General features: G+C 40.4%; 1 protein-coding gene across 6 annotated transcripts in view; it reads right to left on the bottom strand.

The window, feature by feature from the left end:
* Positions 1-10,150: 10,150 nt before the first annotated feature.
* The window catches only part of GABRB3 (gamma-aminobutyric acid type A receptor beta3 subunit), a 228,018-nt gene continuing 218,849 nt past the window's right edge, over positions 10,151-19,319 (bottom strand). For 3 of the 6 annotated variants that reach the window (XM_030931494.1, XM_030931493.1, XM_010355215.1), the window contains one exon: positions 10,157-14,750. In XM_030931494.1, the coding sequence (XP_030787354.1) occupies positions 14,409-14,750 (342 nt within the window). In that variant the 3' untranslated portion in view covers positions 10,157-14,408. Of the gene's footprint in view, positions 14,751-19,319 lie in introns of all 6 variants that reach the window. The other 3 variants (XM_010355217.2, XM_030931495.1, XM_030931496.1) reach the window with 3 other exon arrangements.

The raw sequence follows: 19,319 nt of genomic DNA, 5'->3' as shown, positions 1-19,319 counted from the left end.
AAATTAAGGCAGAAATAAACAAGTTCTTTGAAATCAATGACAACAAAGGCACAAAGTACCCGAATCTCTGGGACGCAGCTAAAGCAGTGTTTAGAGGGAAATTTATAGCACTAAATCCCACAGGAGAAAGTGGAAAAGATCTAAAATCAACACCTTAACCTCACCATTAAAAGAACTAAAGAAGCAAGAGCAAACAAATTCAAAAGCTAGCAGAAGACAAGAAATAACTAAGATCAGAGCAGAACTGAAGGAGATAGAGATATGAAAAACCCTTCAAAAAATCAATGAATCCAGGAGCTGGTTTTTTGAAAAGATTAACAAAATAGACCACTAGCCAGAGAAAAGAGAGAAAAAGATGAAAAGAAGAGAATAAAAAGAAAAGTAGAGAGAAAAAGAGAAGAGAGAAGAATCAAATAGACACAATAAAAAATGATAAAGGGGGTATCACCACTGATCCCACAGAAATACAAACCGCCATCAGAGAATACTGTAAACACCTTCATGTAAATAAAGTAGAAAAAAATCTCGAAGAAATGGATAAATTCCTGGACTCACACATCCTCCCAAGCTAAACCAGGAAGAAGTCGAATCCCTGAATAGACCAATAACAAGTGAAATTGAGGCAGTAATTAATAGCCTAGCAACCAAAGAAAGCCCAGGACCAGATGGATTCACAGCCGAATTCTACCAGAGGTACAAACAGGAGATGGTACCATTCCTTCTGAAACTATTTCAAACAAGAGAAAGAGAAAGACTCCTCCCTAACACATTTCATGAGGCCAGCATCATCCTGATACCAAAACCTGGCAGAGACACATACACAAAAAGAAAATTTCAGGCCAAAATCCCTGATGAACTTTGATGTGAAAATCCTCAATAAAATACTGGCAAACAAAATCCAGCAGCACATCAAAAAGCTTATCTATCTCAATCAAGTCAGCTTTATCCTTAGGATGCAAGGCTGGTTCAACATATGCAAGTCAACAAATGTAATTCATCACATAAACAGAACCAGTGACAAAAACCACATGATTATTTCAATAGATGCAGAAAAGGGCTTCGATAAAATTCAACACCCCTTCATGCTAAAAACACTCAATAAACTAGGTATTGATGGAACGTATCTCAAAATAATAAGAGCTATTTATGACAACCCACAGTCAATATCATACTTAATGGGCAAAAGCTGGATGCATTCCCTTTGAAAACCAGCACAATGCTGGGCACGGTGGCTCAAGCCTGTAATCCCAGGACTTTGGGAGGCAGAGGCGGGCGGATTACGAGGTCAGGAGCTCGAGACCATCCTGGCTAACACAGTGAAACCCTGTCTCTACTAAAAAATACAAAAAAAAAAAAAACTAGCCAGGTGAGGTGGCGGGCGCCTGTAGTCCCAGCTACTTGGGAGGCTAAGGCAGGAGAATGGCGTGAACCCGGGAGGCGGAGCTTGCAGTGAGCTGAGATCTGGCCACTGCACTCCAGCCTGGTCGACAGAGCAATCGAGACTCCGTCTCAAAAAAAAAAAAAAAAGAAAACTGGCACAAGACAAGCATGCCCTCTCTCACTACTCCTATTCAGCATAGTATTGGACATTCTGGCCAGGGCATACAGGCATACAGGCAAGAGAAAGAAATAAAGCATATTCAAGTAGGAAGAGAGGAAGTCAAATTATCTTTGTTTGCAGATTACATGATTGTATATTTAGAAAGCTTCATCATCTCAGCCCCAAAACTCCATAAGCTGATAAGCAACTTCGGCAAAGTCTCTGGATACAAATCAATATGCAAAAATCACAAGCATTCCTATACACCAATAATAGACAAACAGAGAGCCAAATCATGAGCAACCTCCCATTCACAATTGCTACAAAGAGAATAAAATACCTAAAAATACAACTTATGAGGCATGTGAGGGACCTCTTCAAGAACTACAAACCACTGCTCAAGAAAATAAGAGAGGACACAAGCAAATGGAAAAACATTCCATGCTCATGGATAGGAATAATCAATATCGTGAAAATGGCCATACTGCCCAAAGTAATTTATAGATTCAATGTATTCCCATCAAGCTACCATTAACTTTCTTCACAGACTTAGAAAAACTACTTTAAATTTCATATAGAACCAAAAGTTAGCCCATATAGCCAAGACAATCTTAAGGAAAAAGAACAAAGCTGGAGATATCATGCTACCTGACTTCAAACTATGCTACAAGGCTACAGTAACCAAAACAGCATGGTACTGGTACCAAAACAGATATATAGACCAATGGAATAGAACAGAGGCCTCAGAAATAACACCACACATCTACAACCATCTGATATTTGACAAACCTGACAAAAATAAGCAATGGAGAAAGGATTCCCTATTTAATAAATGGTGTTGGGAAAACTGGCTAGCCATATGCAGAAAACTGAAACTGAACCCCTTCCTTACACCTTATACAAAAATTAACTCAAGATAGATTAAAGATTTAAATGTAAGGACCTAAAACCATAAAAACAAAGAAGAAAACCTAGGCAGTACCAGTTAGGACATAGGAATGGGCAAAGAATTCATGACTAAAACACTGAAAGCAATGGCAACAAAAGCCAAATTTGACAAATGGAAGCTAATTAAACTAAAGAGCTTCTGCACAGCAAAAGAAACTATCATCAGAGTGAACAGGCAACCTACAGAATTGGGAGAGAATTTTTGCAATCTATCATCCAACAAAGGGCTAATATCCAGAATCTACAAGAAACTTAAAGAAATTTACGAGAAAAAAACCCAAAGAACTCCATCAAAAGGTGGGCAAAAGATATGACCAGACATTTTTCAAAAGAGGACATTTATGCAGCCAATAAGCATATGAGAAAAAGCTCATCACTGGTCATTAGATAAATGCAAATCAAAACCAAAATGAGATACCATCTCATGCCAGTTAGAATGGTGATCATTAAAAAGGAAACAACAGATGCTGGAGAGGATGTGGAGAAAGGAAAGCTTTTACACTGTTGGTAGGAGTGAAAATTAGTTCAATCATTGTGGAAGACAGTGTGGTGATTCCTCAAGAATCTAGAACTAGAAATACCATTTGACCCAGCAATCCCATTACTGTGTATATGCCCAAAGGATTATAAATCATTCTACTATAAAGACACATGCACATGTATGTTTATTGCAGCACTATTCACAATAGCAAAGACTTGGAACCAACCCAAATGCCCATTACTGTTAGACTGGATAAAGAAAATGTGGCACATATGCACCATGGAATACTATGCAGCCATAAAAAACATGAGTTCATGTCCTTTTCAGGGACATGGATGAAGCTGGAAACCATCATTCTCAGCAAATTAACACAGGAACAGAAAACCAAACATTGCATGTTCTCACTCATAAGTGGGAGTTGAACAATGAGAACACATGGACACAGGGAGGGGAACATCACACACCAGGGCCTGTCACGGGGTGGGGGTGCTAGTGGAGGGATAGCATTAGGAGAAATACCTAACGTAGATGATGGGTTGATGGGTGCAGCAAACCACCATGGCACACGTATACCGATGTGACAAACCTGCATGTTCTGCACATGTATCCCAGAACTTAAAGTACATGTATGTATATGTGTGTGTGTATATAATGCATATAAACCTTGAGATTTTGGTTCAAAAGTTTGCCATAGGCTGGGCGCGGTGGCTCACACTTGTAATCCCAGTACTTTGGGAAGCTGAGGTGGGCAGATCACTTAAATTCATGAGTTCAAGACCAATCTGGGCAACATGGTGAAACCTGGTCTCTACCAAAAATACAAAAAATTAGCCAGGTGTGGTGGTGCATGCCTGTAGTCCCAGCTAGTTGGGAGGCTGAGGGAGGGGGATCACTTGAGCCCAGGATGTTGAGCCTGCAGTGAGCCATGATGGTGCCATTGTACTCCACCCCGAGTGATAGAGTGAGACTGTCTCAACAACAATAAAAAAACTTCCTATAAAGAAAACCCAAGTGATGAGATGGCTTTAATCTACTAAATATTTAAGAAAAAAATACCAATTTCACACAAACATTTCATCAATATTGAAGAGAATTCTCATTGAGAATTCTCAATGCAGTCTTTGAAGCCACCATCAGTTGATACTAAAACTGCACATAGACATCACAAGAAAAGAAGTTATAGACCACTGTCACTCATGGACAAGCATTTTTTGGTAAATTTTAACAAACCAAATCCAAAAACAGGTAAAAAGGACAATACATCATGACCAAGTGGGGTACAGCCCAAGAATGCAAGACGGGCTTTACATTCAAAAACCAATCAATATAATTCATCATATGAAAACACAGAAAAACAGCTTTGCCATCAACTCATTAGGAGTAGAAGCATTTGAAAAAATCTAAGATGCATTCCTGATGAAATGCACTCAGAAAACTAAGACGAGAAGGGAACTTTCTCAATCTGATAAAGGGCGTGTATGAAAAACCTACAGCAAACACTGACTTAACTGTGAGAGACAAAATGCTTTCTCTGTCAGGTCACAAACCCGGCCAGAACATTACTGTCATTTCTATTCAGAAGTGTACTGGAGGTTCTTGCTGATGAAATAAAGCAAGAAACAGAAATAAAAGGCATCCAGACTGGCAAGAAAAAATTAAAATTATCTTTATTTAGAGACAACAATACTGTCTTTGTAAAAAATCTGAGGGAGTCACTTTAAAGAGCTACTAGAACTAATGAGTGAGTTTGGTAATATTTCAAAATACAGGCCAATAGACAAAAGCCAACTGCATTTCTACACACCAGCAACAATGAGAAATTGAAATTTTAAAATTAGCCTTTACAGTAACACCCCTAAATATAAAATAACGGGAACAAATCTGACAAAAGGTATACAAGGTCTCTACATTGAAAATTGAAAACTGGCAGTGCGCGGTGGCTCATGCCTGTAATCCCAGCACTTTGGGAGGCCAAGGCGGGCAGATCACCTGAGGTCGGGAGTTCGAGACTAGCCTGACCAACATGGAGAAACCCTGTCTCTACTAAAAATACAAAATTAGCTGGCTGTGGTGGTGCATGCCTGTAATCCCAGCTACTTGAGAGGCTGAGGCGAAACACTTGAACACAGGAGGCGGAAGCTGCGGTGAGCCGAGATCGCGCCGTTGCACTCCAGTCTGGGCAACAAGAGCGAAACTCTGTCCAAAAAAAAAAAAAAAAAAAAACCCAAAAACTGTTGCTGAGAGAAATGTTAAAACACTTAAACTGTGGTTTTCAGTCAGTTTTTTTTTTTGTTTTTTTTTTTTGTTTGTTTTTTTGCTTCAGGGGACATTTGGCAATGTCTGGAAACATTTTTGGTTGTCACACCTGGGGTTGGGGAAAACAAGTTATGCAACTGGAATCTAATGAGTAGAGGCCAGGGATGCTGCTGAACAGTTCCCCACAACAAAACGTTAGTCTAAAATGTCAACGTGCCAAGGCTGAGAAACCGTGGCATGGTGCACAGTGGAGAGGTAAATAGTGTTTATGGGCCAGAAGACTTAACATTGTTAGGGTGTCAGTTCTCCACAAATCTATAAATCCAATGCAGTTCCAATCAAATTCCCAGAAGGCTTTTATTTGTGTGTGTATATTACCAAGCCAGTTCTAAATTTCATATGGAAATGAAAAGGTCCTAAAATAGCTGAAACCGGTTTGAAAAAGAATAACAAATTGGATAAACTAATACTACACGACTTTAAGCCTTATTATAAAACCACAGAGGTTAAGACAGTGTGATCTTGGCTGCAGCATAGCCATGCGTAACAGCAGAGTCTAGATATGAACCAACAAATATATATGGACAATTGATTTCCAGCAAGGATGCAAAGTCAATTCAGTAGGGAAAGGAAAGTTGTTTCTTTTTTAACAAATGGTGTTTAACAATTGGGTATGCATATGTAGAAAATGAACTTTCATTTATATCTCACAGTATATGCAAATGTTAACTCAAAATGTATCATAAGTCTAAATGTGATACCTAAAACTATAAAGCTTCTAGAATAAAACATAAGGAAAATTCTTGGGGACCTTTGGTAAGGAAAAGATTTCTTAAATACAATACCAAATGCATAATCCGTAAGAGAAAAATAATTTGGGCTTCATCAAAATTAAAAACTTATACTCTCTGAAAAACTATTGAGAGAATAAAAAGAGAAGCCAAGGAATAGGAGGGAAAAGTCACAAAGCAAAGCATGTATCTTATAATGGATTTGTATCTAAAATATGTAAAGAACTCTCAAAACACAATAACAAACCAATTAAAATGGACAGAAGATGTAAACAGGCAAGTAAACATAAGGAAAGATGCTTAATATCAATTAATAATAAAACACCAATTGCAACTAAAAGAAATACCGCTACACAACTCTTAGAATGGCTAAAATTTGAAAGATTGACCACATCAAGTGTTGGAGAATATATGGAGGAATTGACATTCTCATACACAAATGGTAAAATGTGCAATGGTGAAACTAGTTTGAAAAACAGTTTGGTAGTTTTATAAAAGGTTAAACATATACCACCATAAGATCCTTTCTTGTGTCTTTACCCTAGAAAAATGAAAGCATTTCAATTCTCAGCCTTTTAGCTAAGATCTAGTGAAAAATGAAAGCACAGAAGTATGCAAAGGCTTGTGCATGGATGTTCATAGCAGCTTTATACTGAAGAGTCAAAAAGTAGAAACAACCCAAATGTCTATCAACCAGTGAATGGGTAACAAACTGTTGTATAGTCATACAATGCAGACAACTCAGTGGTAAAACTGAGCTGCTGATCACACAACATGGATGAATCTTGAGTGTGTACTATTTGATTTCATTTATATAAGATTTTAGAAAGTGCAAACTTATCCCTGGTGTATTAATTGTTGAAAGCACATGTGTTGTTGCTTGGAGACAGGATTGGGAGGCTTAGAGTGGGGTGGAGATATTATAAAGTGATGCTAGTAAAATTTTGGTGGGGACGAATGTTTTCTGTTTTGATTGTGAGGATTGTTTAATGATGTCAAAGTTGATTAAATTGCACACTTTAAATATGTGTGGTTTTTGAGTGTCATTTATAATTTTAAAATGCCATTTAGAAAATAAAATAGAATTGTTGAAAGATAAAAACAATTTCCCAGAAAACATAGCTAACAGAAAAAAAATCTAGAACAGGACAGAAAGACTATGTATTAAGAATCAAACCATAAAGTACAAAATCGATTAGTAAGAGGCAGAAGAAATTTTCTAAAAAGTAATAGAAGAAAAATGTTTAGAGCTAAGAGATACAGATCTTTAGGCTGAGCGTTTCACCCAGGATCCAACACCATAAACAAAAGATTCATACTAAATTCACCTTTGTGAAATACCAGAAAAACCTCACTCAGCCAGGGTCGATTGAGTGGGGATAGTGAGGAAGTGAGAAGCTGGGGGTGAGTCACCTATAAGCAAATAAGATCATCTGACATCAAGCCTGTTATCAGCATCACTGACTGATAAAATACAATGGTACAATGATTTCAAAGTTCTAGGGAGATTACTTTCTAATACACAAGTCAATGCTTAGCTAATTACCAATTAAACATGAAGGACCAAAAGAAGAGTCAAGAGATGCATGAAGCCTCGAAACCTCCTGTCACCTATGCTCTTCCTGAGACATTAACTGAAGACGAACTTAGGCAAAATGGAGACAAAACCAGAAAAAAGGAAAAATATGAACGATATTTAAAAATTATGGAATACGGGAGTTTAGTGAAAATAAGTCTCAGGATGAGATTTATAATGAGGAATTAGTTTGCAGCAATCCTAATTTGTATGGGAAGTTAGTCAATGCCAAGAAGAATATTTTCATGAAGTAAAATGGAAAAGATTCCCAACAATAAATTTAATGACTGAAGTGGTGGTAATATTATACACACAGTCAAGAAAGCACATACGTCTTTCTTCATTAAAAAGAATGCAAATTAGAAACCCCAGAATATATATTTGTGGGTGATAGAGTGAAATGAAATCTAAGATGGTCTTGATGCAAACATAAATGTTATGTGGTTTGGATCAATGGAAGGAATGTAAGAAAAAGAATTCATTTGACTTGAATCTTAGGAATATTCTCCTTGAAATAGCCCAAAGTTGAGATATTGTACTTCTAAATGTGAGAAGGAAACCCAAGCAAACTGCTTAGCTCTGCTTTGAATATTTATGTAATCTTAATAACATCACAGTGGTTCATTTGTTTTTAACTTTTAGAATTTATTTATAAGTAAACCCCTCAAGGCTGAAGTATAGTTAGAATGCCAAATGTACAAGTTCTCAATCTTGACAGTGAAGTAGCAGCTGACAGAACATCTCTTTTCTCACATGGCATCAACAAATGCCACTTTCCAGGCTAAAAGCACTCTAGTATTTCCGTTCTTCTTCTTCTTCTAATGTTTACCTTTACACATTCTGACAGAAGACTCAACCTTGAACCGTACTTACATAATATAGCTCAATAATGTGGGTTGTTTTTAGTTTTCAACTTTTAGGATCAATCTGTAAACATAATATTAAATACTGAAATATAATTTTATGATCTCAGTGTACATGCTTTCCACCTTGATAATGTAAAATTATAGTCACAGGAAACAGAAGATGGGAGGTGGAAAAGGAGCAAGAGAAACACATGGGAGGATGGGGGCATTGTATCTTCATCTAAAAAAAATGGGAGTCAAGAGATAAATGCCCGTATCTAGTGAAATAAGAAATGGAGATGTAAGTTGTGAAGACATTTTCCTAAAACTACCTGGCTAGGAGAGACACTAACTAGTTTCCTATTTGGTTTCAAGATGCACAGACCCACACCCACACCCAACATGCCATTCCAGTGAATTGCATTTTACTTACAAGTACCCTCTACATTGCTTGCCTGTTGATTCTGTTTCTGTAAAAACCAAGGGCCATGAAGCACAAGTCCCTCTAATGCCAGGAGTACCTCAAACAATAACCATTGCTGGTTTAGCAACATGGGGCTGCATGTCTTACCTTAAAAATGGTATCACAGGTTCCCAAGAGTCTGTCTTCTTTGAAGAATAATGTTCCCATTCATAGGAGGGTTGATAATCCCTATCCTTTGGAAGCTGGTAAAAAGGAAGTTAGAGCAGGAATTGTAAGAAGGTGTCACACGTGGGTGTGAGCAGGGCAGCTATGAGACAGGAGTGAGGAGACTGTGCAGAGATGGTCTGGGTATCACTGGACCCCACGTGCAGGGAGGCTTCCTCCACCAATTAAAAGCAGAATACTCTTTAAAGAAAAAGCTTTAAGAAATCCAGTCAGTATTTGAAAATCCTTTCTTCTGTGGTGATGGTAATTTGATTGTCACCTGGGATGGATAAGGTTTTAACCTAGTGAAATGGGTGAGAACTGTCTCCATTCATGATGTGCCAGCCTTAGAAGAAGAATTAGTGTGGAATATGTCCAAGTTGCGGTCCCCAAGTAGACCAGAAATGTAAAAAACTTATCCAAACAATGGAAAAAAAGAATGAAAACAGGACCTGTAAAGAATTCGTAAAGAATCTGCATTATATTGCTTGAGAGTAAGGAAATTTGGAGGTAAACCTGAGGGCATTTTGTGAGACTTAAACCACCCTGGGGAACATTCCTTTTAAGGTGTTTGCAGGTGAACCAACAGCTTCTCTGGAGGCCTAGATATAATTTCTCAGTAAAAATTCTATCTGAAGTGTCCAAGGATCTGAATTAATTAATTAATTAGTTCTGAGACATTGCTTGGTACTTTCTCACTGGAGAAAAATAAAAACAAAGAAACTGCCTTATCATACTAAAGAACTTAAAATAAGGATCAATACCACCTTGGCCACAGCTTATAGGTAGGTTGGCTCCCTGACCTTTAATGTAAAAATAGTTCTTGCTTAAAATCCCTACTTGAAGACAGGGACAAGTTAGAGCTCTGTGTGTCTAGTTGTCCTTTGAAGTTCAGGGTAAATAGCGATTTTCATTTTTTAAAGTCATCGTTCAATCGATCTCACATGCAGTCAATTTCGGGCTTATTTCTTTTTACTTTCAGCAGAACCCCAAATGGGCATGTGCTACTAAAAATGACTAGAACTAAAATAACCACACCGTCTTCACAAGATAGCCAAGGAAGAAAAAAAAAATCAGTCTTCACATTTAAGTCAGTTAGTCCTTTTTTAATAAATTTGAATTCATTCATCAACAAGTTTCATATTGTATCTATCACTCAATTTTGCTGTTTTTTTCATGTCAAATAATACCAAAAAATTACATCAATGTGCTTAAGCAAAACTGGGTTTAAATTTATCTTTACAATAAAATGAAATCAACATGAGAATTGATTATGACAGCAATCGCCTATTCCTACAAGAATAATCCTGTACTTACCTTAAACACACTCAACTGACTTGGGAAGTAGAAACATGAGACAAGTGTGACAAAACGTGTTCACGGGGTTGGTCCTAGGGAGAGGCACACGGGAGCCACTCTCTGGGAGGGCATTGTTTACCCAGGTGTTGGGAATTCAGTATTTCAGCAAAACATGGCACCTTTCAAGGCAGTAGAAGAGGTAATCAATCCAAGGCACACTAGCTAGTGTCCTGGAAAAATTTAATTCACCTGGGCAGCTCTTTCCCCCAAGATTCAATGTTACTCTAATGGCTCACGCTGAGAGCCAGAGTCAATTCCAAGAGTAACAAAATATTTCACCAAGTGTTCGGTTTTGCTTACATAAAATGGCCAGAAATATGAACTGGTTTTCAGGTGGAGAGTTAAAATAAGAATTAAGTGATGGTTTATACTTTCAAGCCAGGAGATTCAAAGTTGGACACATTCTTGTTAGAACACACCACAGTGGGACAAACACCAGTGGATTATCTACTAGATGCTGAAAACGAACATCTACAACTGCAATGTGCCTGTCCCCTTAAAACCAGCCCCAGACTTGTTTGGTATCACCTTTGAGATGATCCCCTTGGTAAAAATGTCAGTGCTGTCTTTGGACGAGAGAGAAGTGCCTTTGAGGGAGTGACCGAACATGTCAAAGTTCTGGGTGCTGGCGTTAAAAACACATGATATTGCAGATGTGCAGGTAGCTTCCACACCTAATGGAAATATTCTCATGACATACCTTCTAGTTCGTTTGAGATTCAGGGGGAAATGGATGTCGCATGGTATAGACAGTGAAACCCCTCCAGAGTCCCGGGGCTGGTGAACAGGAGTAACACTTGATTTAAGGACCACTCAAGTCTATCAGTCTTTCTCTGTAGGGAGTTACGTAGCAGGGCTCTTCCATGATCTCAAGGATATCTGAATATGGGTAATAACCAACTGTCATCACAAGATTCTTCTGTAGATCTTGAGCCCCTGTGGCGCATTTTGGAAAGACAGGACTACTTAGAAAATTAACTTTTTATTACTTTCAGTTGTTAAGAAAGAAATCTCATTATATCCCCAATGATAATGTTTCTCTCCTTACTCAAGAGGTCTGGGTGTGGGGAGCAGCCACCTCCCAACAATGTCAGAGGTCCGGGTTCAGAATTCCTCAACGCGGCTCAGTCACGGGCTCAGATAACTACTGTGGAGTAATGAGAAGTCATTTGAACACAACAGAGACTCCAATTCAACTCTCTTCTGTTAACACAGAGTTCTCTTCTCAATGTTCTCACAAGTTTTAAAAATGGAGAAGCTATAAAATAAGTTTGTTAGAAGAAAAGTAATTTTCTTCTGAAATGGAGTAAAGCAAACACATACCCAAGGATCTTAAAAAGTTTTTTTTTTGTTTTTACAGAATATATGTATGTATGTGTATGCGTGTGTGTTTGTGTGTGTGTGTAGTTACAAACACTATTTAGAGTATAGCTAATATGTTAACTTCATCGCGGTGTCTACAAAGTTGTGGATCCCAGTCTTGGTGCCAAATGCATATAAAAAGCTCAAAAGCTATTATGACTATACCATGCAAATTTATATCTAGAAAACCTCGGGAAGGAGACTGCAGCTCCTTGGAGCCTCACGGGGTCTCTGCCTGTGATATGTGGGTACCTCAACTATGCATCAAAAAAGTTTTAAATCACTTTTCTCCCAGAAAGAATTAATGTCACAGTTCTGAACAGGATAAATTATACACTTAAACAGACCACTGACTGTTTCTGTCCACATCCATTTACATTTTGGGGTCCCTCTTCCGCATGTGGACCTCACACCTTTCATTACTGGATACGGAAAAAGATATACCTGAAGTACTGAAAGGGATAAGGTCTTTGCAAATGTATTTTTTTCCTTTAACATGATAATAATGATAAGGCCACTTACAAGGTTTTTCCCAATCTGTTTAACTTTTAGGGTCCCCCATTGTTACCGATGGAAAAAACTGTCAGAGAAAAGCCAAAGGAATCCCTGGCTAGTCTCCAGATGAAAATAAAACCAGAGAGCGGTGATTAGGAGGAAAAAGAGGAATGAAGGAGGGAAAAGGGCCTTAAAGGAGGTAACTGCCTCTAGCGTGAGATTTTGTGGATTATGTTTTGTCTGATGGTGGGTTTTGAACTGTTGCAGATGCCCACAAATTAAAGGTTGTTACAGCCACCAAAGAAACATCAAGTAGTGGTCAGCTCATGGGGATAGTCCACACCACACGCATCCTCAGGGAAGGTGGCGCCCCTACCTATGTCAAGACAACTGGGGCCAACCACTGGAGCACTGGGCTAGACTCTGGTCCTTGGTTTCGGATAGAACAAAGAGGGTGAGGCATACGTGGCATTTTGGGATAAAGTATTAATTTAGCAGTTCTTCCTGCAAATTTTGCTTTTTATTTTTTCTCCAAATGCTCAACTTCACTGTGACACCTGTTTGCACAACTGTAGTCATTTCAGTTTATGGATGCCTGTGATAGAAATATTGTTTACAAAAAATATATCATCTCTTTTTTTTTTTCTTTAGAAAGATCTCATCTAAATAGTAAGTTAAGGTTGCGTCTATGAAACCGGTGCACCTTGTCTTGTTTCTACGAGCTTTAAAAAGTCCAAATACTGATGAGGCTGTGGATCGGAAGGAAGCAACAGTGACCGTGTTTGCTGTCAGGTTGCCCTCCTTTGCCTCAGAGAACGGTCATGGGTTGTTGGGTGACGCGTGGTGTGTAGGGGTCATGTTCCTGCAGAATCCTAGTCAGTCTAGGAGTAGTTGGATGTGCTTATGAAATATGTCAGATACAGAAATAAAGGCATGAGGATGTTTCTTCGTTTCCGAAATTGAACAGAAGTGTTTTAGCTTCAATCTTAATTTCTAGATAACAGAAAGTAGTTACATCACATGAAGGAAAATATGACATCGCATGCTGCCATGATAGCAAGCGTAAGAAACAAAATCTTGGTAAATATACATATATATGCATATTATGCAAATATATTTTCTATTAACACACAATGTTATAAGAATGATTGATAACATAACTGCAAGGGGGAAAATCATCCTAGATGGTTTTACCTTAGAGTAACGAATAACCTGAGACGTCTATGCTTTCTGTTGGATATCAGGCCTAGAAATCCATACGAGATGTAGAGCACATTTTCAGTGATTGAAATGTCATTGGCAAAACGTGCCACTGTGTTCGCACATGACAGTGAAGCTGGATCCACTCCAAGTGAACAACAGAAACAAACTACACACTGTATATTAGAGTACTTACAATGAGATGCCATTCACTCCCGATGGGTTTTCAAAAGACGGTCGTTCAGACATCAATGTGGGATCTATCTATGTTTAAGACAACAGGTAAGCACACTGCCAGTGGCTCACCCCAGCCACTAAACCATTACAGAAAACGTATGCCCGATGAAAACAAACCTCATCACCAGAAAAGCCAAGAAGCCTTCGCTTACTAAACTGAACGAGAGGATATGAAGTGAGTGACTCATTTTAAACTAGCAATACCACTGTATGAGTTTTCAAAGATTAACTAAGAATGTCTTTCTGATTTTTAAACTAAAACATCTAACTTATGGTAATAAAAGACACATTTGGGGATGATATTGTGTTTTACGCCCTCATTCTCAAGGCATAATATTTAGATGATACTTGTCCCTTTCAATTAAAAAAGAAAAAAACTATGACTTTCTTTAATATGCATCCTGTGGGAAATTGTCCATAGCTGCAAAATGTATATATGTATGTGTATTTGTGTTCCATACACATGGGCACTGACTCCTGTGTGTATAAACATATACACATACATCCTCATATACACGTGTATTTTATATATATGCTGAGAAAGTTCACATATATATACAATTGCGTATGTATATATGTGTGTGTCTGCTTGTGTGTGTGTCTGTGTGTGTACAGGTATAAAAACTTGACAGGCAGAGTAATATTTCACTCAGTGTTAAATGGAGTCTTTGAAAAATCAAGTACAGTCACTCAGTTAACATAGTACAGCCAGTAAACTAAGTTGAAAAGAGAAAAAGTGAACGGAAACACGATCCTGGACCATCTGTCTATGGCATTCACATCGGTTAGATCAGGTATTTTAATTTTGAGCTGCGAAGACCTCCTCCGCAGATGGGTCTTCTTGTGCGGGAGGCTTCTGTCCCCCAGGAATCGCCCATGCCCTTCTCGAGGCATGCTCTGTTTCCTGTACTGGATTCCTGAGTTGTCAAAGGATATTGCTGAATTCCTGGTATCGCCAACACCACCCGCGACCTCATTCATTTCGTTGTGAACTTCCAGCGATGTCAACAGAATATTTCCATGAGCATCCACCTAATCGGAAGGAAAGTGCACATGGTTAGACAGCCAGCAGGCCAATGAATCCGATTTCCCTATGCAGATCCTGGACAGAATGATGTCATGCCATCACCTTACATCTTTTACGAGAAACTGTACATCTGTCAAACCCAGCACTCCGTTTTATTGGAAAATGTCATTTTGGAGGTTAATTGCAGTTGAGAGATTTTTATTTCCTTGATCTAAAAATGCTCATGTAAGAGATTAGATGCAAGAAGGGGGAGGGGCTTTTTCAAATTGCAGTTTCACATTATGGATACAAATCCTTACTGAAAAAATTAAAGTACAAATGACTTTCAAGCTGTTAACTTAGGTGCTCTAACCATTTTCACAACTATGCTTTGAATAAAAACTATATTCTCCCATTTGTCTTTGGAAGTCATCTTGTTCCCTTTTCTGATGATATAACACACCCAAATTGCTGCAGAGAAATACATGAATAGTCCCGTGATCGAAAGGCACGCCTGATGACTGCCGTGGAGTAGATACACACACCCCCAACCCCAACTCAAGTAGGCTCCCCTTGCCCAACACTGGTTCTGGCACGAGACTTCTTTTTGAAGGACTACATGTAAAATAGACGAAACTCCCTTCCCACAATGGAGCCAGACTTTACAATGATAGCGTTTTATTCTGTGCCAAATTAGCTTCAGACGTTTCATGATGATGCCAAAGGTCCACTCTGTTTGTGGGTTGGTCTGCCCTGGAACTTTGAACCTTTCACAGAACATTCGGGGGCTGGGGGCCCCAGTGGAGTCCTTTCTGAAATGAACTACTAGCATCTGCTTTCTGAGCAGTTCCCATCCCTGCCACAGCGCCAAGGGCCATTCCACAGTCCCCTGGGCTTTCACTCCAGCAAGCCCCACACTTCTCCATTTCTCTTCTCTTTCTTTGCCTGGAGGGCCATTTTCCTTGTCCTGTTTTTGGTTATGGAAAGCCTCCCCCGTGTTCCAGTACTAGATTAAGTGTCTGTGGCTTCCTCCATAAATCTTTCACAAAACACAGTTATTTTGTGTAGGAATAATTTATTGCTGTATTAATTTGTGTCTTCCCACCTTCTGCAGTTTCATCAATGGCATCCAGCTAGATGAGCAGGAGGTGAGGTGGTGAGAGGAGTCCTGCCTGAGAAGGTGCTGGGCCTGTGTGGAGTTCCAAGTGGGGACAGGACCACCGGTGGGATGACCTCAGACTTCAAGGGGGGCTGGGACACAGGAAGGGCTGCACATCCAGGGACCACTCAGACTTTGGTGGAAAGGCACGAAAGAGGACTCTCAGATGTCTACAGGTTTGGTAACACCATTCTAGGTCACTTCATTATGCTTGGGGAAGTGAGGTGGTCATCGGGGTAATGGCCCCCAGGGAGGTTGGAACCCTAGGATCAACCCAGTCTGGTTCAACCTTGTATAATAAAATGGTGAGTTATTTTCAGTTGCCATGAAGCCCCAGGTTGAAGGTCATGTAACCTGAGCATGCCCAGATGGACCAAGCATACAACCATGGGTGGAGCCTAAGTGCTCAGCAAACACCACATGGCAGGATCCAGCATCCAATCAGATTGAGCCCTTGTGTCACCCCATGGCAGGATGCAGCCAGATCACACCTCCCAGCATCACCTCATTGCAAGAGCCAATCAGAACATGCCTCATTACCCTATGCCTATAAAACCTGCCCCAAACCTCAGTTCCACGAAACAGATTTGAGCATTTCCTCCTATCTCCTTGCCAGCTGACTTGCAATAAAACTTTTATTTTCTCAAAATTTGGTGCCATCGTAATGTCTTCCAGCACATCAGGCAGTGAGCCCATTCATCGATCGGCACCAAGCTCGCAATCCTCACTAGATTCCGTGAGTACGTTACCCTATGCAAAAGTGACTTTGTGCTTGTCATTAGGGGCACATACCCTAAGACAGGAAGATGACCCGGGATTGTCCAGGTGGGCCCAATCTCATCACACCTTCAAAAGTAGAGAACTTTCTCCACAGGAAGCAGGAGAAAAAGTCAGAGAGATAAAAGCAGAGGAACTCAAAGCCTGAGGACTTGAGTCACCCTTGATGGAAAGGCTGTAGGGAAAACATAAGAAGGAACAAGGCAGCTGATAGGAGCAAAGACGGCCCCAGCTGACAGCCCAAAATCAAATAATCCCATTAGAAAATGGACAAAGGATCTGGATACGCATGTCTCAAAGGAAGACATACACATGGCAAACAGGCACATGAAAAAAATACTCAACATCACTCATCAGGAAAATGCAAATCAAAGCCACAGGAGGTATCATCTCACCCCAGTTAGAATGGTTACTATCAAAAAGACAAAAATAACAGGTGCTGGCAAGACACAGGGTCTCTTAGACACTGCTGGTGGGGCTAGAAATTCACACCGCCATTATGGACACCAGTATGGAGGTTTCTCAAATAACTAAAAACAGAACTACCATAAGATCCAGCCAAGGCAATGGGGACCTCAATTTACAACCACAGGGAGTTGTCCTTGACCAAGCACCTGAGTGATCCTGGAAGCACAGTTAACCTCAGAGCCTGCAGAAAGGAAAGGAACACAGACTGCCAGTACTTTAATTTCAGCCTCCTAACACCCTAAGGGAAGGACCCGGCTGAGTCTCACTGTACCTGCACGTCTGGCCTAACAGAATCATGAGGTAAAAGCAGGTGTCATTTAAAGCTACTACATTTGCAGTACTCTGTTACAGTGGTAATCAAAACTACTACAGGAGGTGAGAGGGAAGATACATTTGCATTTGCACCTCAAAGAATGACTGGAAATTTTTCAGACAAAATGCAGCAAAAACATCACAAGCGAAGCTTGAAGAGTACCTGAAATATTTTGAGAAAGGCAAACACTGTTCCCAGCACACACTAAGCCTGAGACAGATGAGGTCACGATCATGACTGCCATTATCCCTTTCGTATCCTCTTACCACAAGAGAAAAGTACACCTCGTGCTGGGTGGAAACACAGATTAGATTCAGGCCAGGGAGGTTTTTGTTTTTTGTATGTCAGGTGAAAGAATTTCAATTTAACTCTTTAGGGAACAGGAAGGAAGAGTAATTTCTAGGTAGAAAGTCATAGATTTCTGAAGTGCAACTCAAGCTATAAGAAATTGAATTTGAGAAGACAGCGTGCAAAGCGGGGCCCCAGGGAGAACGCCCTGCAATGGTTTCTGTTTCCTTTAGGGCAGTCTGGAATGGAAATGCCCAAAGCCCATGAATAACTGCTCCCCTGGCAACTGCAACCCATCTCGGGGTTTTCCCTAAGCCTCGAGACACACACGGCATGCCCACAGCAGCAACGCTGGGCCTCCGCCTGCCCAGTGCTGAATCTCCGCAGCTCAGGGGCTGGGGAAGGAGTGGAGAGTCACTCAGCACCCCAATCCCACTCCGGCCCATGCACTCCTGTTCCCTGTGAGCTCCTAGCAGGAGCGTTCACACGGCAGCAAGTGTGCCATGAGTCCAGGTGGGGCCAGTGCTTCTGAACCGGTGCTACATCCTATAGTTCTAGGATGAAGAGTGTCACTACGGGTCTTCCCTGTAGTTTACAGCCAGCATTGGTTTAGACTGCGGTCAGAGAGTGACCTCATCTGTCCTCCACTGGATGGAGTGGTCTCCTTAGAATGGAGGACACCCAGGCTGACAGTGCTTGGAGACGGGAATGGACCGAGATCACACCACTCGTGCTGGAAGGCCCTTCATGGAGACACATGATGTGGGGAGGTGAGGAGGGCATTTTCTTATATTTTGTATCCACCAGAAGGAAAATTCTAATGGAGCTTGTATCTCAAAAGCACTTGCAATGTTAGACCTTGGTAAAATTTTGACTTTTTCTTTTTTTTTTTTTTTGAGATGGAGTTTCACTCTTGTTGCACAGGCTAGAGTGCAATGGTGTGATCTCGGCTCACCACAACCTCCTCCTCCTGGGTTCAAGCAATTCTCCTGCCTCAGCCTCCCGAGTAGCTGGGATTACAGGCGTGTGACACCACACCCAGATAATTTTGTATTTTTAGTAGAGATGGGGTTTCTCCGTGTTGGTCAGGCTGGTCTCAAACTCCCAATCTCAGGTGATCCTCTTGCCTCGGCCTCCCAAAGTGCTGGGATTACAGGTGTGAGCCAGTGCACCCAGCCTTCTGTTATATATCTGTCCTTTCTGTTTTCTTTCCATGGGATGATTAGCAGCAAAACTCTTTAAATGACAAAGTGTGTCTGCACGTCTTTAATACAAGGGAAGCATTCCTTGGTTTGGGAGACAGAGTTTCTCATTGTACTAAGAGAATATGGCAGGAGAAGCCCAACAGTTAAATTCAGGTATGGCTGAAACAGGTGCCCATGGCAGTAGCATGTCCCCTGTGCAGGCCACCTAGGGCTAGCTGTGGGAGTGCTAGGGCCACATCTTCCTGGGGCAAGAGTAGTCATTCACTATCCCTAAGAAGGGGTAACCTGAACCTGCTCTGGATGCTGCAGGGAGGAGGGCTTGACTGGGCAGCCCAGCTGGTCTTTGCAGGAAGAACACTTCACAGCAAGATTCTCCAGGAGAGAA

Source organism: Rhinopithecus roxellana, chromosome 5 (genome assembly GCF_007565055.1).
Source record: "Rhinopithecus roxellana isolate Shanxi Qingling chromosome 5, ASM756505v1, whole genome shotgun sequence".
Taxonomy (NCBI): Eukaryota; Metazoa; Chordata; class Mammalia; order Primates; family Cercopithecidae; genus Rhinopithecus; species Rhinopithecus roxellana.
The sequence above is the reverse complement of the archived record's forward strand: the minus strand, read 5'-3'. Positions and strand labels throughout refer to the sequence as shown.